Raw genomic sequence first — 23,982 nt, forward strand, 5'->3', positions numbered from 1 at the left:
AACCAAAGGCAAATAGGTTTATGGTGCTAATGTGAAATTCTCTTCCCATGCAATGACAATTCTGCTTTTGTGTTGTTTTGTCCCTCCTTTCCCTTTGCCTGCACATGGCAAAGAGTCTGGTTCTCTGGTGGGCTGTAGAGGGACTGTGCAGTGGTTCCCAACCTCAGCTGGCTGCTCTGTAGAAGTGAAGACAATTAATAATATGATCAAAGAAGGAAGGATTTTACCCAGGACTTGGTAAGCAACATCACAGAGACTTGTTTCTGCAAACAGTAATAGGCCAACACAGCTCTGTGTTTGACATACATTTTATTGTGTTTTGGAGGAAATTGCATACAGTCAATCAGGTTACTCCAACAGAAAGTTTCATGTCTGCAGTCTGGTCTTTTTCTTTTCAGCTACTCAGCATAATTCTTAGCAGGATTTTATGCTCAAAAGGGTAACTAAGGCTATCCATGGGGACATCTCTTCCTGCTGGTGTTAATGACAGGTTTTTTTTAAAATTCTTGAATATATTCTGGAATTAAGAAGTGACATTCTGTCTTTTTGTGAAAATTCGATAATATTTCTGCATCATTTCTTAATAAGTGTATCTGAAAATGTTTTCTGTAGACAAAATGTACTGCCAGTGTAGAGAACATTTTCTTCAACACAGAGCTTTTTATTTGTTGTAATTTTTGTCATATATCACCATCTCAAGTCTTTTTATGAACAACAACTTAAGTGCCGAGATCTGAATTTGCAAGAGAAAAAAAAATTTAATGGAGCTGCAATTGCTATAACAAAGTACATTTAAAAAACAAATCCTGGTGGCTGAAGTTTAATCATCTGACAAGTGAGGAGAATATTGCTTAAGGAAAGAACACAGACATTATGCTTGTGAGTGCCAGCTTCCATCTCCATGTACTTCACATCACCTCTGTGCCATGGCACACTGCTCCCAGCCTGGTGCTGGCACAAGTACTCCCTTGATACATTATGTTTCTGGGAACTAAGCTGGCTTTTAGATGAAAAACTATGGGCTGAGTAATCTTTTGGGCAAATGAGACCCCTACTCTGTTTTGAAGTGTGGCAACACCTAGGGCCCTGCCAGCAGAGTGAGGGCACATGTACTATAGCATGGAGGCAGGAAGAAGCAGTTTCAGAAGTCCTATAAATTGAACTGGCTGCTGAAGATCTTCTCCAAAGTAATGGGTTTACATTGTACTTTTCTTCACCAATATTTAGCCAATATTTAGCTTTTTCTTTCATGTCAGTGCAGTCATATATTCTTTGTCAATAGGTAGAACTCCACTGACAAGCAAACATGTTCTTTGGGGAGTCCCTTTGCCCACAACTATCTGCAATTTCCCCTGTAATTAAAAACAAACTCTCATTCCAAATTGCCTTCCTTTCTGTTATACCCCCAGGTTATCATTTGTACAATTATAGTCAGACCTAACACTAAAACTAGGAATTGGGAAAAAAAATTCCTATAAAAAAACAACAACAAAAAAGAGTCCATATTTCGGTCATTAAAAAACAAAAGGAATCAAGGCTTTCCTTGATTTTGGATAGTCCGTAAATGTCTTGAGATAGTACCTGAAAGAAAATAAGCAAGAGAGTGAACCTGCATACATACAGGGAAACTGCAGTTTCAATCCAGCTGAGCTGAGGAGACTTAAAGCTCCTCCAAACTGCCTTGCTTTGTTATTTTGGTGTTTTACTCTGCAAAAGAGCATTCCAAGACTATGCCAGTTTATTTAATAAGTGAAAGATGATAATACTGTTAAGGCTCTAACAGGCCTAAAGCAGAAACTAGGAATTCAGAGCAGGGGACCAAAGGACTGCAGAGGTTGTAAGGGAAGGCTCACATTTACAGGGCTCAGGAAAAAGAGGCTCTAACATGGCAGAAGCAGTGATGCAGCTCATATTGGATTAAATGACTGTCAAGCCCACTTGACAGGGGCTCCAGCACACTGCCTGCCTTTCACCAGTCACAAAGAGGCCAATACACTTCTTGTACATAGTATTGAATTTCACTTTTATCCTGAATCCTGGCTCTGCTCCTCTCTGGCATTTTGCAAAGTGTGCTCCAAGTGTAAGCAGCAGCATACAGCAAGGAACACTTTGGTACCTGTGATGGTGATAAGCACGTGGCCCAATGCAGCAAAGAGTGAAAAAGGCAAAGGCGAAGGCTGGTAGGGACCAGGTTGCTATGGCAAAACCAAACCATTCCACAATTTCTCCAAAGTAATTGGCTCCAGAAACATAGGTGAACAGTCCCCCTGCATCAATAGACAAAATATTTAATTCTTGCAGTCATCTCCTGCACATGGAAAGTTCTTTCCCATAAAGTCAGCAGCAGAATATGCTCCCTTTCTTATTCCAGGTCCATAACAGCAACCCGAACCCACTGCCCTGAAGCCAGTGGAACTATGCCAAAGGGGAATCATGTACAAGACTCTTGTGTAAATAAAGAATCAAACATAATTCTGACCCACAGGCTTTCAGCACTGTATTTTCATTTGGAAAATAACTTAAGAAAGCCCATTATTAGATTTAAATTAAACATAATTTGAATTAAATTTACATTTAAATTTAAATAATTAACATTCATAACAGTAAATTCTTTTCATACCCTAAAAATATTTTGCAAATTCACTACCTTTGAGGAATGTGAAATCTGGATGTCAGTTCTTCACAACATTTAAAAGAGGCGGGTAAGCATTGGAGGTAAGAAACTATGGGAGAGATATATTACCATCCATAGCAAGGCAGCAGAAGGTGTCAACACCAAAACCAAGGAATTCTTGGATCCCTGTCCATATTGCTCTACAGAACTAGATGTTTCCTGGAAAGGCAACTTGGCACCTTGCATTCTTGGTGTTATTTTTGCCCCTAAAGTTTACACTTTGAATCTGCCTTTTGCAGTGTAAGAAGTCTGCTACTTCTTCTTCCTGGGCATGGAGAAGACCATTTCCTTCTTTACAGCTACCTTTTACAAAGCTAAAATCCTCTTCCTATTTCCCTCTTCAATCTTCTCTAAATTACCCAGGCTGTTTTCTGAAACCTCTCCTCACAGTTCATGTTTTCCAGACAGTTTCGTGGCTTTTCTTGGACTGTCTGCAGCCAGCCCACACTACTCCAGCCACTTAGAGGGACACCTGAACTGAGTACCTGTGTGATACCAGGCCCTCTGCCACTACTGTCCCTTCCCTGTGAATTCAGTCAGAAAACATTATCTATTCTGTTGCCCCAATTTCTTCAAGGAGGTGGGGGACAAGAATATACCTTGAGGAATCTTGTAAGTGACTTCCCCGGGTTTCCTCAGCTGGCGCAGCAGAAGGTCACTGTGGATGTTGATTCCCATTCCCAGCAGAAATAAGAGGAGGCCTAAGAAACAAACAAGAAATGGATTAGAAAGACAGTTCTGTCTAATTATCTCTACTCAAGCACAGATATGAGATTGAACTTTGCAGCAGGCAGGTATGGGTGGATCCTTTTTCAAGCCAAAAGATGTGCTGCTACCAAGAAGGCTGCTGAACAGCAGAAGCATAGGTGACAGGTGACACCAGAGCACTTTTGGCTAATAGGAGAAAAATCTGGGCTTCCCTGGTGGCCATTGTCACCATTTATAGAACATTCAGGGGGGACAAAAGTACTCAACTGACACTACTGGCTGATGGCAGCGAGCCATGGCTGTGGACATCACTGCAGAGTAACACTGAGCTGTAGGCAAGTACCAATACTCTCATTTCACTGCTGAGAAAGATGAGTACAGAGGCACAAACCAATCCAGCACATCACTGGATCCAGGAAGGGAACTTACATCTCAGCACCACTCAGTCCACTTCCAGTGAGGCTGTTTGGACAGAGCTTTGGGCATGCCCAGGGAGCAGGTACCCATTAAAGGCTCTGACAGCTTCTGGCCAGAGTGATCCATTAACCATATTCCATTAAGCTGAAAAACTAGGGGCATTTGATTGAGATACTCTGCAGGTGACATGCCCTACATTTCATGCTACATTAGACACTGAAAAAACCCCACCTCTGACAATGACTGAAAGGCAAGGAAAGAAATAGAGGTGGTGCGTGCTTTACAAAGTATAGAAAAAAGACCAAGTGCTGTTAAAACCTCAACACTTCCAGTAGCAACAGAAAGTTGGTAAGAGTCTGTAGAGGAAGAATATACTGTTTGGGGTTTTTTTTTAGTTTAATATTTCAAGTACTGCTGATGCAGATTTTCTTCCCACACCCTCCATTAAATATATATTTTATTTATCATGCAAATTAAGTGGATGCAGTGTTTTCTTTGTTGGGTATGGGAAATCTTACTAAATAATGTCCAAAATTTTTATTATGTGATGCTGTCTGAAAAGTCTGAACTTGCATCCAGTCTGAAGCAGGGTACAGAAAGTACTTTGGTTAGTTTGTACTTGTCATATCCAAAACGTTTCCTCGAATCTCTGCAGAAATCTTCATTTCTATGTTTACATTTAAGAAACACCCTCAGTGCGGCACCAAATCTATAATGCCACCTAGCTACTCTTGTTCAGCTATTCTCCGAGAGATTTTATAGGGTGAAATTCAGCTAAGCTGTTAAGTTACAGAATATAAAGGAATCGTATTAACATACAACCAGACTGCGTGATCTCTAATCTTCCCTTGTGCCTTACATGAGAAAAAAGAGCCCTTTGTCCTTAAAGCCTCATTCACACTGGGGTTTTGCCCTTCTTTTCTCTCTCAGTCAGAATAGCTGCATCAAGTGCAAATCTTCCTGGCAGGGAAGAGAAAGCCACAGCTTTTACTCGCACACAGCCACTGCTGGGGGCACACTTCTGGCCGAGCAAGGGTACATCCCCGTGCACCTGGGGCCTGAGATTGCATCTCCACAGCCCACAGCAGTAGCATGCTCTGGAGTGCTGTCAGCAAAACAAGACTTGTGATTTGAGACTAACACAAAACATCGTACACCTTCTAAGGTGGCTGCCTAGCAGCAAAAAAAGTCAATGCATATTTATTTGTTTTATCTGGGCCACCAGGCAGGTCTTATGCTGATTTCCATCACAACAGATTTGTCTCACATGTTCAATGAAGATTAGAACATAATTCAAAATGCTTACAGATTGCTTGGAGATTAGATCTTGGGAATCCTGAAGCTGTAATTACCTGATGTAAATCTGATGTCGGTGCACCAGTCGTTTGGATATTCAGCGCAGTAAATCAAGTAGTACCCCTGGAGGAAGCCATTATAGATACAGAATAACATGCCAAAGAAAAGCAATTGCAGTGGGAAAGGTCTGCCTCTAGTGAAGAAAGGGTAAATAAATGTCCTAAGGTAGATAAGAAAACAAAGTCAGTACATTGCTCATGATAACATTGCATTTGCAATTTCTCTGCGGTAGGGAAAAAAACTTCAACAAAACACAAAATAGAAAATAGGTCAATAAAAAAAAAATTGAAAACAAGTGCAGCAATATAAGATCAGTAGTTAATGGGAACATGAAATACTACAGATACCCATCTTTCTCCTGTCCTTCAGGACTACACACAAGGTGGGAAGTTAGAAAGCTCATCCATATTCTCTGATGCTTTGAGAATGACTCTGTACCTTCTTCCTCCCTTGTTGGCGAAAATGAGGAATATTTGCCCACGAACAACATTTCTGTTTTAAGACCTTGATGTAATGCTCCAGTGGGCCAAGTGAAGGATGCTATGGAGGCGCATGGGCACAGTGGTGTTCAAACATCCTTGATGTTTGTAAGGGGCAGTACCATTGCAATACTGATTCCCTAAATGAGCATTACTATGCCACAAGCATTGTGGAGCTGCTTTGTTATGGAGAAGACATTTCTGATCCCACTATAAGGACCAATCACTGAGGTCTTTAGCCCATGGTGGCAAATGGAGTTGAAGGCAGTGTTGAGACCCCTCTGGTGCTCTCATCCCTTGCAGTATATAACCTAAGATGTAATCCTCTTTCTCAGCCTCTCACTCCACTCAGAGACCTCCACTCATTTCCAACACACAGCAGTTTTGTTCTGCTCTGTTCGAACACTTTGAGGCAGAGGCAGAGCAATGTTTTTGGCTACTTGGGGAGCTGGTTTGCCTCCAGTCCCTGTCTCCCCTCCACACTTTCAAATGTTTCTTTAAAGTAAGAAAAGCTAAACCCTCGAGTTTAATGTGCTAAACACCAAGATTCCCACACAGCTCCAGTATCTAGGTTTTCCTTGAACAAAAGCTATGCTAACACACATGTGTGAGCAAATAATTGGTGCTTGTATAGTTTTAATTTTCATGGGAGTATCCCTCTTGAGACTTTGAACAATCTGTCCAATCATCCTTGGAAGAGTGAAACAGAGAAGTTATACTCATATTTAGTAGCTATTTTCTTAACTGGCCCAATTAAGTTCTGTAAGTGGTAAAATCTACACTCTTAGTTTCTTTCTTTTGCCTTCCTGGGCTTTGGATGGTGCTCATCATACTCATGTATAAGCATTGTTGATAAGTAATTCACATCCAATGTTGCCAACATCAGCTTAAGCAAGCTGAGGCATAAAATGTCGTAACATTATAAATCTAGATCAAATCATACTAAGCATGTCTGAAAGTGAGTAAGCAGAGTACAAGCAGCAACATGTTAGTTTATTCACTACTTTCCAAAGCAGTGTAAAACAGATTTCCAGCAATTAAGGCAGTTGTGATGCAGAAGTGCTAAATATTTCTGTATAGGGAGAAACCTAATAGTTATATAAATATATAAATATAAATATTTTTCAGCTAGTGGTATCACATTTATCATATTTATTACAGTGGGGAAAGGAATGTTCTTTGAAGTAATGCTACCAATACTCATTGGGTTTGCCCTTTGGGAATGTGATGCTGGAGTTATGAGTAGGCGAGGTCAGCTTTAGCAATCCAACCTGCCTGTTGAAGTCATATTGGCAAATTGGACCTGAACAGTTATGAGAAAAAGCGTGAAACTTGCAAATGCAGGATTGGAAAAAGCAAATTATTTAGAAGAGGGAATGATACCAGATCACACAAAGTGAGTTTAGGAGGGGAATTTATATAGCTGATTTGAGTGGAACTGGCATTGCTTTATCTTTGTCAAAACTAGTTACATTTAAGAGTCTCTGAATTTTTACAGCTACTGCAAACAGAAGTTTCTGTCAGCTCCCAGCAAAGCTGATTGCTTCCTAATGCTACTGTTGCAGGATGGAGGTTACAGGCCCTTGAAAGGTGATTTATCCTGCAATAGCAGGAGGGCAAAAATCAGCCATAGACCTGTCTACAAAGGATGCGGTGGATACAGGACAAAAAGAACCTGCATGCAAAGTATAAGTACAATGGCAGGGGAGCCAGGAGGCACCAGCCTTTTTTTGTTGTTATTGGGAAATTGAAATTCTGACATCACTGAAATCCTGCCTCGCAGGAGTTTGGACAATCCAAGTCAGGATTTCATCCAAGAATCTTTGTTGTGGAACAAATTCTCCAAGAAAATATCTGTGGGTCTGCAAAGGCCAGATTCAGTTCTCTGTCTCAGAACAATGCCCTAAATATTTATTTTAATGCAACACTTTTGGGGTAGTACTACATGGCTACTTAAGGGTGCACAAATTATTCCTGATGGGGTTTGAAAAAGCAACAGGAATAAAGCAGGGACATTTAATAGATTTAAATATTCCATGGAAGAGTTTGCATCTCTGCTGGAACTGTTTTGCAGTGTGAAAATCAAAGGGGGACAGAAGGCCACCATTTTAGAATAACAGAACAAATCTGGTCTTTTGGATTTAGTCCAATGACAAAGTTGACCTTTTTCTTTCAGTGCAGTATTGATGACTAATTCATTATTCCTTTATCGTCTTTATTGGCCAAAGGCACTGCATCTGACTAAACCATTGCCAACTTCTTCTTTTTAAATGAGCAAATAATGAATTATTCATCTTCTTCCCCATCATTTATTTTCTAGAAGAACAGGTTCTCAAAAGAAAATAATTTGATATTGCATGAAATTTCATCTTAAAGGTGTTAGTCCAGCTTCCTGAAAACTCCAGAGACTCTCACCTAAAGCAAGGGAAACTATAGATTTGCTTTTCTTTCCACAGAGGGTGGAAATTTTCTCACAAATATTATCATAATCCACTAAGAGGGGGCTCTCAGTCCTCCAGCAGCTTGTCATATGGAGATGTTTATGCATCTGCTGTGTCTTCTCTCCAGGGCTTAGATGCTGTGGTCAGAGAGTAGCAGCTCATGTTTTCTAGTCTGGAAACTCAAGGTGTTTTACACCTGGAGCAATAGGGTCAAGGGTTCAGGACTGGCACTAAGAAGGGGGGGCACATGGCTGCCTCCAAGCCTGTGGGTCACCAGCCTCCTGCTGTGTCTGCCCAGCTAGGCCTCTGCCTCCAGTCCCTCTTCTGGGTCTAACTGGGATCAACAAGGGCTGGGAATCAGAAAGGTTGCAAAGGCAGGCAGGGATGGTGTTGTGCCTTTCCCCTTGAAGACAAGTGCTCACCATAACCCAGCTATGTCCTTCCCATGCTGGGGCACTGCCTGAATGCCCTGGCTCACTTCCTGCAACCCTGGCCAGCCTCCAGAAGAGAGTTATGGACTTCTCCTGACTAGGAACACTCTGAACCCCTGCAAGGATATTTTCAGCTCTCCTTGGATGCTGTGAGGCAAAGTCTGCCCTGAATCCCTGGTGAGGATGAATCAACAAGCTGAATAGAGCCTGAAAACCATTTCCCTGTGGTCTGGACTCCACACACTCTGGTTCCTTGCTTGTCCCATGCAGACATACAAAAAGTGAGGAGGGTTGGTGGCCCAGGGGAGGGCAGGCAGCCAGACCCCTGCAAGGATGACGCCTTCAGGGCCCTCACAGCTTTTTAACCCTCCTTCATCATGATGTCTACAGATGCCTCTGTATCACAAACGAGGTAGAACCTCCTCACCTGTCATATTCCTCTCCTCAAACATCCTACCCTGAGATGCTTTACCCTTTCACTCCCCACTTACTGTTTTGGATTCTGCAGTAGTCCCAGAAGGTAAACAAGCCAGGAATATTTAGACAAGGAGAGAAAGTAGGTTTTTAGTAGCCATTTATACTGTGCAGGATGATCCGTGTCCCTTTTGTTAAGGTCTGCACAGTGAAACATACTCCAGCACAGCCTCAGGAACAAAAGCTGAGCTCCAAACCAAGTGACAAACATGCCAGCAATGCCAGCAAGCTGGAATGCTGGACTGCCCATTAAGCCTCTGGCAATACCTACTGTAGGTGAAGGACAGACAGATCTCAAATGCTCTATTGTAGTTGTATCTGATCTTCTGGCGTAAATAAGACTGTAAGTTCAAGAGCTGAGCTCTTTTTGTGCAGCTGATGTTTAGCTACAGATGCCTGCAGAGCCCATTGGTGCAGAGGGTGTGCAGTGGCTGTGTGAGCCACCAGGTGACCACCAGCTGTGGTCTCTTAGTATCAGGTTCAGGGCTAGATAAAGATTTATGTCAGGATTCGTCTTTCTTGGGCAAGAGATACAGCCACACATCTGATTAAGAGATGGGAGAAGGTCTGAGGAAATCCCGAGTGAAGATGGCACCATGCTTGGGTCTGGGGAGTTCTTGAGAAGAAGGACAATGGAGAGGAGAAAGTCTGGGCAGCACTGGTTTAATGCAAAGACAGCAGAAATGCAGCGGGACTCAGCAGCTAAATGAGAAGCATGGAAGCATGGAGACTGCCGAACCTGTACTGGACATTAATAAGAACAGACTTATTCAAGACAAAAAATAACACATAATACTAGAAAGTAATTTCTTTAGGAGAGCTGAATAGCTGTGACCAAGAGTTTTCATGATATTGAAAGGAAGTTAATTTGAATGCAATGAAAAGAAATTTCTGCTAAATGTAATACAGAAACAACATTGAAGCAAAGAGCTTGGTAGGACTGGAAGAAGTGAATAACCACAGGTTACAGACAAAGGCAGGTCCTTTAATATGGAGAATAAAAAGTCTAAAGGTTTGAAATTAATACTTACCTTCTTATTTCAGGGGATAAATTATGTTCCAATTAAGAGAGGCAGAAGGTAGCAGCTGCGCTGGACAACTGACCCCCATTTACTGCATTTTGCTTTGAATGATCTGATACCAGTTTCTGCTGAGGGAGTAGTGACTATGAACAACCTCTGCTCTAATCCAGTGTGATAACTGCAGGGTGTCCTAACATCTCATGACTCATCTAACACTTTACACAAACGAAACATGTTAAAGCTTATACAGTAAGATTCCTAGAATGGATTAGCAACTATGCTTAACACCAGCATTTATGAGTGAAGCTCCAGAGTGGTACTTGCTATGCCAGGAAGGCTGACAACAGGGATGACAACACCTGCAGAACAGCCAAAGGGAATCAGCAACTGTGCTTCACTTGTGGTCACACAGTTAAACACAGACTTCAGATTGAAACCTTGACCACAGGTCAGAAAAGCTCAGTTGCTTACCACTACATTTGAATAAAGTGGGATTACAGGAAAAAACACACAAGTCTTTTCAAAAGCATGTGTATCCGATGGGAAAGGCTAAAAATAAAATGCTGCATCTATTTTAGTGTCAAGCATAGATGAAAAAAGAATTATGATGCATTTGACTTTAGATAAATTTAAGGAATCTGAGCTATGTAATGCTCAGATGAAACACTATAAACAACTCAACTCGGACAATTCTTACTATCTGGCAGTAGTCCATAATGCCTTATTGATTGCTGTAAATTTAAAGTGTGCTATGCAGTTAGGAAAGTTAGAAGGATAAACAGAGTTTAGGGATACAGTTTAGTCCTCATCACACTGCATACAGATATTATTAGATGTGCTATATTTAATAAAATATAAGTGTGTGGGAAAAAAGGAAGAAAAATGAAAGGAATAGAACCAAAAATGGGTATTTGGTTTTAATTAGTAAAGAAGAACTGTGTAGGCAAAAATTTTTGCTCTTCTAAATTCACTACAACAGCAGCCAAGTTTCAAAAGTGTTTTGCAAGTTTGTTTATAAATTACTTCATTACTGCTCTTGGTTTTCTTCCATTGTTTCTGAAAATGTCACTAGAAAATCTGATATCTCCCAGTGATTATGAGTGTCCACAGTTAGAACCAACAAAGGAGAATTCTTCCTTGTCACTTTTAAAAAGGCATTGAGTCATGAAAAGTCTTTATCTTTTCTACTGGTTTTGCAGGTACAGAAACAAAACCCTATACCTCAATTACTATGCATTTTCTAAAGTGGTACCAAACCCAGAATTATTTGGTTTGGTGCATTAAAAAGCTGCCTCAGCAAGACACAATCTGTCAGCAAGTTACACTCAGCATACATTTATACTGGTGAATTACTTTCTCAAATATTTCCATTTTGGTGTATAAACACGAAGAAAGTTTTAAATACCCTTAATTAAAGATATTATTTAATTTTTATTTTCTATTAGCTAGCCACTTATTTTGTCCTTTTTGTTTATAATGTGGAAAGGAGATCAAAATGAGAGCTGAACTAAACAACGGGGAAAATTGATTGAATGCCCATAAGCAAAAGCAACTGAAGCAAGAGCCAGATGAACCAGATATTAATATCTTTCTCACCATCACCTGTCAAACTGGACATATTCATTGGAAAGATGGGGGTTTGTTTTCAAAATGCTTTTCTCTTTCATAGCCAAATAAGGTAAAGTGAAGCTAATAGAGCAAAGGAAATATGTCCCCTGTACAGATCCCTGTTGAAATCAGTACCATCCTGTACAAATTCAGTTTGTCATCAGACACTACACAGACAAGTTACTGGAGTCCGGAATGTACAGCATGATGGACTTTTTGTCCAAAAATCCAAACACTAATACTTGTAACAGCCTCTTTAACTTGGAGCCCTATATAAATACCACTGCAGGAGATAGGGCTCATTTGTGTACTTAACTTAGGCAATCCTATTTTCTTAAAATAGTTTTGGTGAGTGAGGGAATTGACATAAATTGGATATATTATAGAAGAGAGATGGTAGGAGCAGAAGGTGTTCCATGTGTTGACCTTACTAAGATTTTTTACACTGTCTCACATATCAATCTTATAAGTAACTTGAAATTGCCTGTTTTGGAGGATGTTAAGTGGCTCCAAAACTGTTTGAAAAATTATATCAAGGGCTAGATAAAAATTGTTCACTATCAAATAGAAGGATCTTCTAAGAGAGGTTCTGCAAAAGACTTTTCTGGTACTACTCAGCACTCTATACTCTGAATCCCAAGGACCTGAGCTCGAGTCTCAGTGGGAACCGTCCCCTGGCAGTTCAATGCCTCCCTGCCATCCCATCCCGCCAGATCTCGGATGCTGAGCAGGGTCAGCCCCGGTCAGTACCGGGTGCTGTGACAGTCCTGAGGACTTCATTGTCACTGTCCAAGCTCGCTCAGCCATGGCAGATGGACCTCAGGACTTAAACGGTGGGGCCAGTTCTGCACACGCTGTGCCTCACCTAAAAAATCCACTGCACGGGCTGGAAGGGCACACCCACGTGGGGAGAGCCCTGCCCAAATCTGCATTCGCAAAGTTTGGCCATACCTACCTATTCCTCTGGGGAAAAGAATATTTGCAATGATTGTCGCTGCCACCACTCTGGGAGATGCTGAGCACACCAAGAGTGAAGGCTAGAGTTTTCAGTAATCTTGAAATACTGGTCTGACAGTTTTAAACCAGTACATTTGATTCAATAAAGACAATGGCAAAATATTATACTTAGCTATGCACAAATGTAAAAGACAAGTGGAAAACAGGCTGCATACTGAGGGAGTGCTGGTAGGTGGCAAACTGAGCATGAGCCAGTGATGTCAGGCTGTTGTGAAAAAGGCAGATGTTAAAATGTAATGTAGGAATGAGAGTGTTGTTGGAGATACCTGAAGTAATCCTTCTCCTTTGCATTGCATTACTGGGAACTTAAATTATATTGTGTCCAGCTGAACTCTGCTCTCTATAAAAGACAAAGTGGAAGCAGTCCAGAGAAAAGATACTATGAAAAGTGACATGGAGAAAGGCTGAAGGACTCAGGGCTTCTTAAAATAACTAAGAGAAAACCAGTGGAAGACATTATAATAAATGCACAAAAATTTGCTGCAAAGAAGAAAATAGTAAAATATTCTTCTTGTCTACTGGGAACACGGTAAGAAGCAATAGACCTAAACAACTGTATAGAAAATGCAGCTTAGACATTAGGGAAAGACAGAGAAGCACTGGAACATATTAGGAATCTCAAGCAACAGCAGTTATTAAGAACAGGCCAGACAAATGTCCATCAGGGATTTGAAGAAAATTTGAGGACTATATGTGTCCAGGAACTGCCTGGGTATCAGAACTTGGAGTTATCTTGGTGATAGAGAGGCTCTGATGCACTCAGTGCCAGGCCAGCTGTCACAGCTGAAACCCTAATTAAACAGTATCTAGATTTATACTTGTATGGACAGGACAAGGTTCAACATGACAGGATGGATTGTGGTGATGACAAATATACAGATCTTGTAGTACTTCATGATTATCTCTACTACTTGACAGTATCTAAAGGGCAGCATTACCTAAATATTATGAGAATATTTGTTGTTTTATCTAAGCAATAGTGTGTCAAAGGCTTAGCCAGCCAAAGCATATATTTCAGCAAGGTATCTCACTCTTTTCTTCTTCAGAAATAACCACTTGATATTTATGAAAAGAGATCACTTTGTTCCTATTGCTAAACTGCGGGTGTCTGCCAAAAGCGTGAAGTGTGTGCCAGAGTAACTTAACCAGACACTACGCTATGCACTTCAAAAAGCTCCCTGCTCCACTGGAGCAGAGAGTTCAAAGAGTTCACAGAGGCTGAGGGCATGAGCAGAACAGAAAGATGCATCTACAGGAAAAGTGGTACAAAATCCAAGGATGTTCAAATCTGTGCTCTTGTAACTCCACTTAGCTGATGAAGTGTCATAATTTTCCAAAAATAATCTGCATGGGCAGGAGAAATGACCAAAAGGATCCTGACATTTGGTAAGCTATCCCTCTTCAAAGCTAAACCTTGATCAGACTGTATCCAACCAACATACAGTAGACTCTAGAGCTGCAACTGGATGTGTAAGACACATTACTTTCGGTATTTAAAATACTCTTAAATGGCTTTCCCCCACTCTAGTAATTCCTTATTTTCCCCTTTTATGCCTGAACTCCTGCTCTGTCTCTATTTCGCTTTTCCAATATTCCTGATGTTATTCCTTCCTTGTCCTTTCTTCAGATTCTCACCTATTTATGTCTCACAAATCTGTGGGAAAACTGAGGTTGTAAACTAAAGCAGTTTTTCTCTAGCTCCATTTTATAGATGCTATCATCAAAACCAGTTTGAAGTCTTGCCTCTGCTGAGAGTGCTTTTTTCACCATGCAGCAGGATATTGGTAAAGGGAATTTTGATCATTTCACCACAATCCACAGAGTTCATAAGTGCTTCATTAGGTCAACTTCTTCCTTATTTGTTACTATGCAATGAAATGCTCTACGAAACTGAAAGATTCAGTAATAAACCTTTGCAGCAGTTTAGGTCTGTTGTGTTTTGGGAAAGTCTTCTTCATAACTAAAGTGGCCAGAAACACTGCATACTTTTTTTTTTCAAATATGATTAAAAAAATTAAAGCTGAAAACTGTAATTTCTAAATCTTGAGGGTCACATTTTGAAGAACATTGGTTGAAATATCTTACATTTGAAAAGTTAGTAATCCAAATTTCTTCTGAATGACTTCGTGATACTCATGGAAGTACCTATATATAGAGAGGAACAAAATTTTAAGTGACTGGTCAGGTCCTGAGTTTGTGCTTACTAAGTCCTCTGATCATTCTAATGTATCTTCTTTCTTTTTTTTTCCCTAAGGAAAAACTCTACCATGGGCCGACTCTGAGTCACAATTGTCTTTGTTTCCTCACAAAATACACCAAAATATTTCCTAGCGCTAAAAGTTACTGAGTGAATCACTCAACACATGGACAGTCAGTATTAAAGCGTCACTTGATACCTGGGTATTGGCCTCTCACATTGTCTCCCTTTCCTTTCCACTTATTCTCACTCCTACCCCACTACTGCCTTAGCTGTTTTAAACAACTCTCCTGCTTGACCCTTCCTATACTATTCTCTTCCCACCTTCCTAGCCCTGATTGTAAGCCTCATAGTGTTTTTTTATTTCTCTGCATTCAAGAGAAGTTGTATTTCCTTATCCACGTTGGCAGGACTCCAGCTGGGACATCACTTCTTCCCTGTTGTAGAAAAGTCTTGCTCTGCCCTACGGTGCCAGCCTGGACCACACTTGGCTGGACTGCAGGCTCACACACTGTGGTCCTGCTTATGACCTCAGATGAACCAGAGGAACAGACTCCATAAACATTAGCTTTATGTTTGAACAGATAACAAATGCATTTCTCAAACAAGTCTGCCAAGTTTAAATTGCTTTCCCTAGGAACAGACAGAGACATGTCTTGCTTTAGTAACCTTAACCCAGGCCAGGTTTGAAAACGTGAGCACTTTAACAGGTGTCTTTTTAAAAAAAAAAAAGTTATAAAGAGAAAGAAAACAGACAGAAAAAAATCAATAGCATAATGTAAATACAACTTTTCTTCTTCTTTGTCATTGTTCTTAGGAGTGACAAAAGTTTTGTAGAGGCACATGCACCTTCATAAGGTGACATTTTCCGAAGACATTTCTAGGATGCAGTCTCCCAGTATGATAAATGTTGGATTAAGCTGGTGAACTGTAGCACTGCTATAAGAAAATTGGTATATTATATATGGCAAAAGTTGACTGTGGGTGTTGCTACACTATTACATGTTTATAAAGAGTAAATAGGAGGGAGGAGGTCAAACCCAACTTCCTTCAAATGGGACCTTTTTTCACTGTTATTGCAGGTCACATTTTGACACACCTTTCTACGAATGGTGAAACTTTCTGCCCACCCTTAGGTGTCAATATGGTAGCAACTGATGTTTCAAAAGTTCACAGCTAGACAGAATTTAGCTGGCTCTTAAAATACATTTAGACCTGTAGAAAAAAGATATTTTTTGCTCTTGTCAGTTGACTTTTTCCATCTTCCTGCACTGAATATTTTAACCCAGGTTGTTTGTTTGGCTAGTTTTTTACGAAATAATTTCACTGCTATTGTTGTATCTATGTTGCAAAAATAACTAGGATGTCAGCTGAGTGGCTGTTAAAGAGCAACACAGCTCTTACCTTCAAATGGATGTAGATGTACATGAATTTAATTATTTGAAGAAATTCAGTAAGGATCACCCTACTCATCAATTCACATGCCACATTTAAATCAATTTCTAAATTTCTAGAAAGAGAAGGACACTCTAAGGTGTGTAACTTAAGAATAGTCTCTTAATTTATACTTTGAAAGTATTTCTTTATCATAAATATTCTTGACCAAAATTACTTTACTTTTGAAGGAGATAACAAGAATATAACTTACATCAAGGGAAATAGGTGCAGTTTCTGGGATGAACACTGATTTATAATCATACTACTAGGAGGTTACTTCATAATTTTTTTTTCATAACTGAGCTCCACAAATCTGGGAAATTACCTAATTGTATAAGCTTTTGAGTACACAAAGGGGCTGATTAAAATGTGTCCTTTTGTCAAAAAATATTTGTCTTAGTAAAAAAGTGCTACCTCCCCTATAATGCCTGCTTCTCTTATGATAAGAAATCCAAAAAACAGACTTGTAGATCTTGAAAGAGCAAGGTCCATGACAAATTTCCCACTGTGAATATGGAATTAACCATAACACTTTTCTCTTGCTTTTTATTTCCTACTTAAAAGAGCAGCCCCAATAAGGGACTACTACAGACATTCCATGATTAAAACAAGCAATTTTCTTGTTTGGTAAAAATATTATTATTTTCAAGTAAAAACATTTACTAAAACTCCTGTATGTAATTCAGTTTTTTTCTCTCTCTCTTTTTAGCATAGCCCTTTTTAACCCTGCTTTTCCAATATCAGCAGCAGGAATCTGGTAAAACAAATCCAGATCTTTGCATCCTTGTCAGTCTTATCAAAGCTCAGTGGAGTTTGGAGCTCAGAATGTATCTTTCAAAAAAAGATTTAAACTCATGGGATATCAAGTGTTTTAACTTCCTCAATGAGCTCAAACCTCACATAGGTGAGATCAGAGGAGACTACTTGTGTCTTGGTGACATCCCTGTGTCTGTGACTTGGGTCTCTGCCCTGGGACTGCACTTTGAACAGGTCCCTGCAGAGACTGGGACTGAGCACCCACCAAGTCCTTTTGTAATTAACAGTGACAGTAAGGTTTCAGAGCAAACATGAATACTCCTTTAGTGCATTTAATGGCCCTGCTCCAGGTAGGACAGATGAAACTAAGAAAAAACTTCTGTGAGCTGCTCTGCGTGTCTGGTGCTTCCTTCTACTGGAAGACGGAACAGACATTCTGTACGTGGAGCTCAGGACAGTGATATGACCACAAAACAACAAATGTTTCTGGAATCATAAACTGCAATATCCTGGAGCACACAGGCATACAAAGCCTTCTTGAACAACCAGATTAGGGAATTACAGCCTTAGGTTGCAGAGTAGGAGTGGTGGATATGTTGGTGGAAGGGAGATCAGGAGCATGGCAACATAATAATGCCAACCTGCGAAAAAAAAATCTGGAGTAGAAATACAAAACCACAAAGGATTGTAAAGCTCCCTGGTAATGACAAAACAGTACAAACAAACTGGCATAAGATAGAAGTATACTGTTAATGGGCTTGTTGTCCTGAAAAGAAATTAAAAGTCTTACATTATATCTGCATAAAATCTTCCAGACCAAGAAACAAAGGAAAAAATCACAGGGATACAATTTGGGCTGAGAAAAACTGTAGGTCTGTAATGTTAGCCCTCTTTCCAAAGGGAATGTATAGATAGGATTATTTGTGCTAATAGTTAGGAAGGCAATCAGCTAGCATTCTATTTCGAGAGCAGAATTAGGAAGGTATTTCATAATGCAAAGAAGCAAACCCTGTAAAGCATTGGGTACATGACCATTTTATAATTCTGAGACAAAGCATATAGAGAGATGTTTTTGTTGATTATTAATATATTAATTTGAGGAACCTGGATAAAAATAGCAATGAATCTAATATTTATACTGAAAAGAAGAAATAATATGTTAGCATTACTGAAACACACTGGGATAAATCACAAACTGTTACACTCTCTGACTGGGTAGCAAGGAATGGACGAAAGAGGCAGAGCGAATGGCCAGCCTGCGAATGATATCACTGCCAGATCTAGAATTACTGCCAAGTCCAAACAGTGGGAGAGAGGATGCAAATGTATTACAGTGTAGCTGGTGAAGGGCAGAAGGAATCTGGTTAGGGTCTGTTCCAAAGCATCAAGATAAAGGAAAACAGAGCAGGATTTGTTACCTTACCTGCATGTTGTATATTGGGGGATTAATGATAAAGGTTTCATGAGGCCCACTTAATGATGGTGACTTTCTAAGACAAAAGGATAAAATAACAAGTTCTATGGGGAAAAATTTAATCTCTGGATTGGATCTGGTGGCTATTATATGGTCCAATTATATTCACTAGCATATTCATATAATGAAGAGAGTTAACACTTTATATACATAGATATACTTCAGACTTAATCTAATTTCTGTTTGTCCACTTCATGTTTCAAAAGAAAACCCTAAAAGTCTGTATGAACTAATATAGAATACCTCTAGGAATTATGAGCAAATTAATTTATAAATGACTTACTTATTTAGAGCCTCCATCCATCTGCATTTCTCTGGAGGCTTGAGCTGCTTTTCTTACTGATCACAAGTGGGCATATCTACATGAAAAGAGGACCGTCATGCCCAGGTAAACATGGCACCTGCCTCACCAACCAGTCATTACAGGCAGGCTTAAAGAGGGACTACATGAGCCGCATTCTACAGAGCAAGCAAAGAGGGAGAGTCTTTCTCCACCCAGCTTAAGTTTCAGAGAGAGGATAGCTGGCCAAAAGAAGTGTCAAAAGCTGTTTTAACACTTTGGAAATGCTGTTTTCAAATGCTGCCCATTTGCCATTCTCTTGACATGAAAGCCTGCTTTCCCTGATCATTTTAGAAAGATGTCAATGCCTAGAAAACCAAGTACAGGTGCACCAAATGGATCACCTTCAATTAAGGGAGTCTGGGGATATGGCTGCATCCCAAAGAGCAGCCTACTTCATGTCTTCCAGATTCACCTCAGTGCCCTTCAGAAATGAAATCAGCAGTTTGGTTTGTTTATGTACTAACAGAGTAAAAGATTATGGCTTTGCTTGAAAACAAAGTTGCAAGAGAAGGAAATAAATAAATAAATAAAAACAATTCTAAGTGGTCTTTAAAAATGAAACGCTTCTTTAAGTTGTTCGTGTCTCAGCTGTCATGGGCAGCACAGTAGGGTCAAATCCAGCACCCGGTATTTTACACCGGCATTTTCAGGATTAGCTTTGTAAACCAGCGAGACAAGCCCTTCCCTTCTGTCACTTGGGCATGGTGGCATCTCATCTGCTCCCTCACCACTCCATCTTCCTCACTGCTAGGAGGGATGCAGCATTAAGGTTTGTATGGAATTGGATTGCAAAGGCTTCCTCTTATCACCTTGTATTTTGTTTCCCACCTTTGTTTTTTGAAGCTGGATGGCAAAATGGAAATGCAGCAAACAGGCTTCTCCCCACCCTCTGAGGGTTTCAGCTGTATTCTCAGCACAGACTCTCTAGCAGGAAAGGCTGTATTAGAAAGTACATTTCAAAGCAAAATACATTGTAAGTCATTTATCACGAGAAGTATTTGTGTACATACATTTTATGCCACCCATCATTTTAAGCTGGTGGCCAGCTTTTCACAGAGACTGCACATACAGATGCAGACTTGGCATGTGTTGCTTTTCTCACTTTCTTCTTCCTTTTCTCTGCCTTCCCACCACATCACTTTTGGAGGTCCTACCATCATAGACCCTACCTTCTGAAAGAAAGAAGCTATGAAGTTAGCTAAAACAGATATGATAAATTCAGATTTATATTTTTTTCAGATTTCAGATAATTCGGATTTAAAGGATGTTATCTGTAGCACCAGAGAGCATTTGAATTTGATTAAATTCACACTATGATGTGGCAATAAAGTGCACATTGAGACATAAAGAGCTGGCTAACTAAGGATAGCAGCCAAGCAAGCCGGGAGTGGGACTGGAGATTCCTTGCTTCCACCTCCTCCTCTCAGCAGCAGCAGCAGCAGCAGCAGCAGCAGCAGCAGCAGCACCCTGCTTTCAGTACTTCATGAAAACCACGAAGAGAGGCTGCTGCCTAGTGGTGGCAGAGGAAGGCAGAGAGCGAACTGCTGTCATGGTTCACCACAGGGCACTGGACAAGGCAGGATGGAGGAGGTCTCCTGGCTCCATCCACCTCCCTCTTGCATCCTCTCAGGCAGCAAATCTTTGCACTGGGCAGCACTAGGGGAGGGCTGGCTCTTTGCCCAGCAGTCAGTACCCAGGTGACCATCTCCTTTCTCTGTCAGCAGTGGGCTAGATGGGAGCACAGCACCTGCCAGACCTGGCTCACAGGGCTCCTCTGGGAAAGCAGAGAGGTCCTCTAAAATCGTTGTCAGTGAGGAGGCATCAGCATTAACCCAGTGGGTTTCCAGAAGAGGATTAGAGTGGTCCTTATGACACTCTAGCATACTTCTCTACAACCTGACAATAAATAAAAAATTACCAGTGATTAAGCTGGAGCATGGCACAAATTCTAGATAACTGCTGAATATCAATCTGTGTGAGACAGAATTATTGAGAAGTATGCCCAGACAATGTACTTTAAAATCAAAGGAATACAGTGATACAAACAGAAACAACTCCTAAGGAGCAATAGATTGTAACCTTGGTTACAATCCTGGTTACATCATCTCCAGAGCCCCTAAATCACCTGGAAACACGGCGCATCCTCCTGTGACTCCAAACTCAAAAGCACTCTCCCTATCTGTAAACATTGGAGCAGCAGGAGGGAACAGGAAAGTATAGTTTCTCTAGACATGCTACTACAACTCTAGTTCTATTTTATGCATCACACACTGATGTCTTCATTTTGAAATGGATATAGGAAAAGAGGAAAGGAAAAATGCCACAGAAATTACCTGAACACTGATGAGGGAAAAAATGTTTTGCATTGAGGGCCTTCTGCTGTGCTTCACTGACATTATAAATCTAGTTTACGATACCTCAGATCACATGAAATATGTGGTAGCTACTTGTCACCACGTCCAAAAGCAGGACAAGTTAATTTTGCTGGTTTGAACCTGTTCCTAAATTTATGAAAAGGTAATTTTATCCCGACCAATTTCATGTTGGATGAAGTATCATGTGTCTGCGCCACATTGTGTCAGATCAGGTAATGTCTGTTCCCTTGTAGCTGGCGTAAATCCACCGTAAACCCATAAATTCAGCATAAACACCACAGCATGTCCAGTAACTAATGCATAAGAAATATGATCATGTGCTCCTACATGATCTGGATCAAACTGTTCATGGTAGAGAACCTGACAGCTCTGTAACAAGTAAATTGAAACATGATCCAGTTATCGCGTAAGAAAATACTGAAGGATACTTGAGGGTGCTTTAAATTAGCACAGGGTGAGAAAGGGCAAACACCACTGGGAAGAAGCCCAGAAAAACTCCTAATTTGTGATTTCACTGCTCTTTTACACAACAATAAAGTACTAATATTTAATACAACATATCAGATATTATTTGATTCAGTAGAATCTTAGAATGGCTTGTGTGATAAAGGGCTGCACACTGTAAGAATAATATTGGAGTAACATGCAGTATTAGAAAGAAAATCGTTATACAGAGTTGGTTGAAAATTAAGGGCTTTAATTTTTACAGGAGAAAAAGTATACTGCAGCGACAGATGAGAAGACCCACAAACTGAGAAAGAAAATGTATAACAGCACAGTGCTTCTGCCTAGATCCAGCAGCAGTGTTGAAAAAGAAGCCACGGGCTCAATAAACGTACACATACAGGTGGGCTAAGATTTCTGTCAGTTGTCTAGGGGTGTTTATTGATAGTTGTGTTTCTCAGACTCTCAGAAATTCTTGATAATAACTGAATACATTAAATCAAATAGTGTATAACTGCATGTAATTAGTACATCTAACTTTTTGGAAGCCAGATGTGTTAGAGGTGTGTCCTCCAGCTGAGTCCTTCAGCAAAGACAGCATTAGTAATAATGAATATATCGCTAATATAGTGTTATGGCACCATAAACCATTCTCTGCTTTAAATCTATTTACAACAGCCTACAGTTTCTATCCCTAATCTGTAGAGATACTGCAACTAGATTTTCAATATATTGATTTTGGTTGAGTTGCAAATAATATTTTATTATCAAATATTACAAGAACATTTTCTATTTCTATGAAGCAAACTAACAAACAAACAAAACCAAACAGAAATAGGAATTAAAGTAAAAATGGCAAAACAAGTCAGAAAAAGCTTTGTTTCAGAAGTTACATAGCTCTTTACTATATAATGGCATATGTTGTTCACATACACTTGCCATTCATGAATAAAAGCCATTTTTTTTCCATGAACGGATAGCCAAAAGTCAAATTCCTCATGAAAGAACTCTACAGAAAATGGAAGCGCAGCAGAAGAGGTATTCTGGTGATATACTTCAGAACCAAGTCTCACTGGTTGCAGAACGAGGTGACAATTATAGAGCTATCTCTCTTAAAAGTTATCAGCAATAGTGGATCAAAACTCTACTTTTTCTTTGAGCTACTGATGAGTAAATACAGAATTAAATAGAGTTACAGCATTCGTTGACTCTCAGAAGACAAGGTTTCTAAAAGGAAAAGAAACTAGAAGAAAAAAAAATAAATCGGTACTTTTGCAGAGAAGTAAGAATGACGAATTGAGCATGTAGAACCAACTATCGTGCGGTGACACAGCAAGCCCGCCGTGCCCCGGTTCGCCCTGAGCTGGCGGCACAGCCGTGCGCTGTCCCTCTCCCCGCGCTCTTGAGGGTTTGCCTTTGGCCATCCTCGCGCGTGTTCCCACGGCTGGATTTGGCGGCCAGCGCTGCTCCTGGCGCTGCACATACTTCCTGTAATAAGCACTTCGCATGTGCCTTTACATAATATTTAGATTAGTTTCATCCAAACATTTGCTCCAAGTTAGCGAAACCTCCTTTTTTCCTTTTTTTTCTTTGGTGTTTTTTTTTGTTTGGTTGGTTTTTTTGGTTTTTTGTTGGTTTGGGTTTTTTTTAAGAGAACAACCCAAACCGTACCCCATACATCCCATACCCTGCTTCAAGCAATCGAGCACCACCTGCTTCTTCCCCCGGCCGCAGGGCCAGGGCAGAGATGCCCACCCGCCCGGCTTCTACTCTTTGAGCGGAGTCCAGGGATGCGGATGAGCAACCGCCAGCTGGACACGGGAGGGAGGGATGTGCAGCCGAGACCTGCCCCGACCCCACTGCCCGCCCGTCTCTGGCTGCGCCCGTTCCCGCAGCTGCGGGTTTATCGCTTCCCGAGGGGAGGCCGCAGTGGAGCCGTGCCCGGCGGCGGTACCTGTAGAAGTAGTGCCAGCAGAAGAGGCAGCAGAGGAGGCGGCAGCCGAGTGGCTCGAGGCGGGGCGGGCTGCGCAGCGCCAGCAGCAGCGCAGGCACCAGGAAGGAGGGAAGCTCCTGCAGGAACCAGGCGCAGCGCGCCGGCAGCCGGCCCCGGGGCCGGCACAGCCGCTCCTCGTGCTTCCCGTAGCGGGACGGCACCCGCAGGTACAGCGAGAGCTGCAGCAGCGCCAGGGCGCCCAGCAGCGAGCTCAGGGCCAGCACCAGCCCGGGGAAGCACTGCATGCTCGGGGGCGGGTGGGGGCAAACAGCCCTCGGCCAGCGCCAGCCCCGGCCTTATTAGAGCTGCGGCCGTCACCCCGCCCCGCCGCGCTGC

At 41.1% G+C, this 23,982-nt stretch overlaps 1 protein-coding gene across 7 annotated transcripts; it reads right to left on the minus strand.

The window, feature by feature from the left end:
• Nucleotides 1-292: 292 nt before the first annotated feature.
• On the minus strand, nt 293-23,982 carry SRD5A2 (steroid 5 alpha-reductase 2). Of its 7 annotated transcripts, XM_071575212.1 has the most exons (6): nt 23,608-23,982; nt 14,713-14,772; nt 5,152-5,315; nt 3,274-3,375; nt 2,117-2,267; nt 293-1,581 (listed from the first exon to the last, which is right to left on the minus strand). In XM_071575212.1, exons 1-6 carry the CDS (start codon nt 23,889-23,891, stop codon nt 1,515-1,517), a joined length of 828 nt encoding a protein of 275 aa, XP_071431313.1. In that variant the 5' UTR covers nt 23,892-23,982; the 3' UTR covers nt 293-1,514. The 7 variants fall into 7 exon arrangements, with proteins under 7 accessions (XP_071431313.1, XP_071431323.1, XP_071431285.1 ...); XM_071575222.1 differs by lacking the exon at nt 14,713-14,772; XM_071575184.1 differs by having other exon boundaries at nt 293-2,267.

This window comes from Pithys albifrons, chromosome 2, assembly GCF_047495875.1.
Source record: "Pithys albifrons albifrons isolate INPA30051 chromosome 2, PitAlb_v1, whole genome shotgun sequence".
Classification (NCBI taxonomy): Eukaryota; Metazoa; Chordata; class Aves; order Passeriformes; family Thamnophilidae; genus Pithys; species Pithys albifrons.

Coding starts and splice junctions, on each gene's coding strand:
- SRD5A2 (XM_071575184.1), bottom strand. CDS start 23,891: ATGCAGTGCTTCCCCGGGCTGGTGCTGGCCCTGAGCTCGCTGCTGGGC. Junction 5,316..14,712: donor GGATTACTAACTTTTCAAAT/GTAAGATATTTC, acceptor TATCTACCTTAG/GACATTTATTTACCCTTTCT. Junction 2,268..3,273: donor CACTTACAAGATTCCTCAAG/GTATATTCTTGT, acceptor CTATTGATGCAG/GGGGACTGTTCACCTATGTT.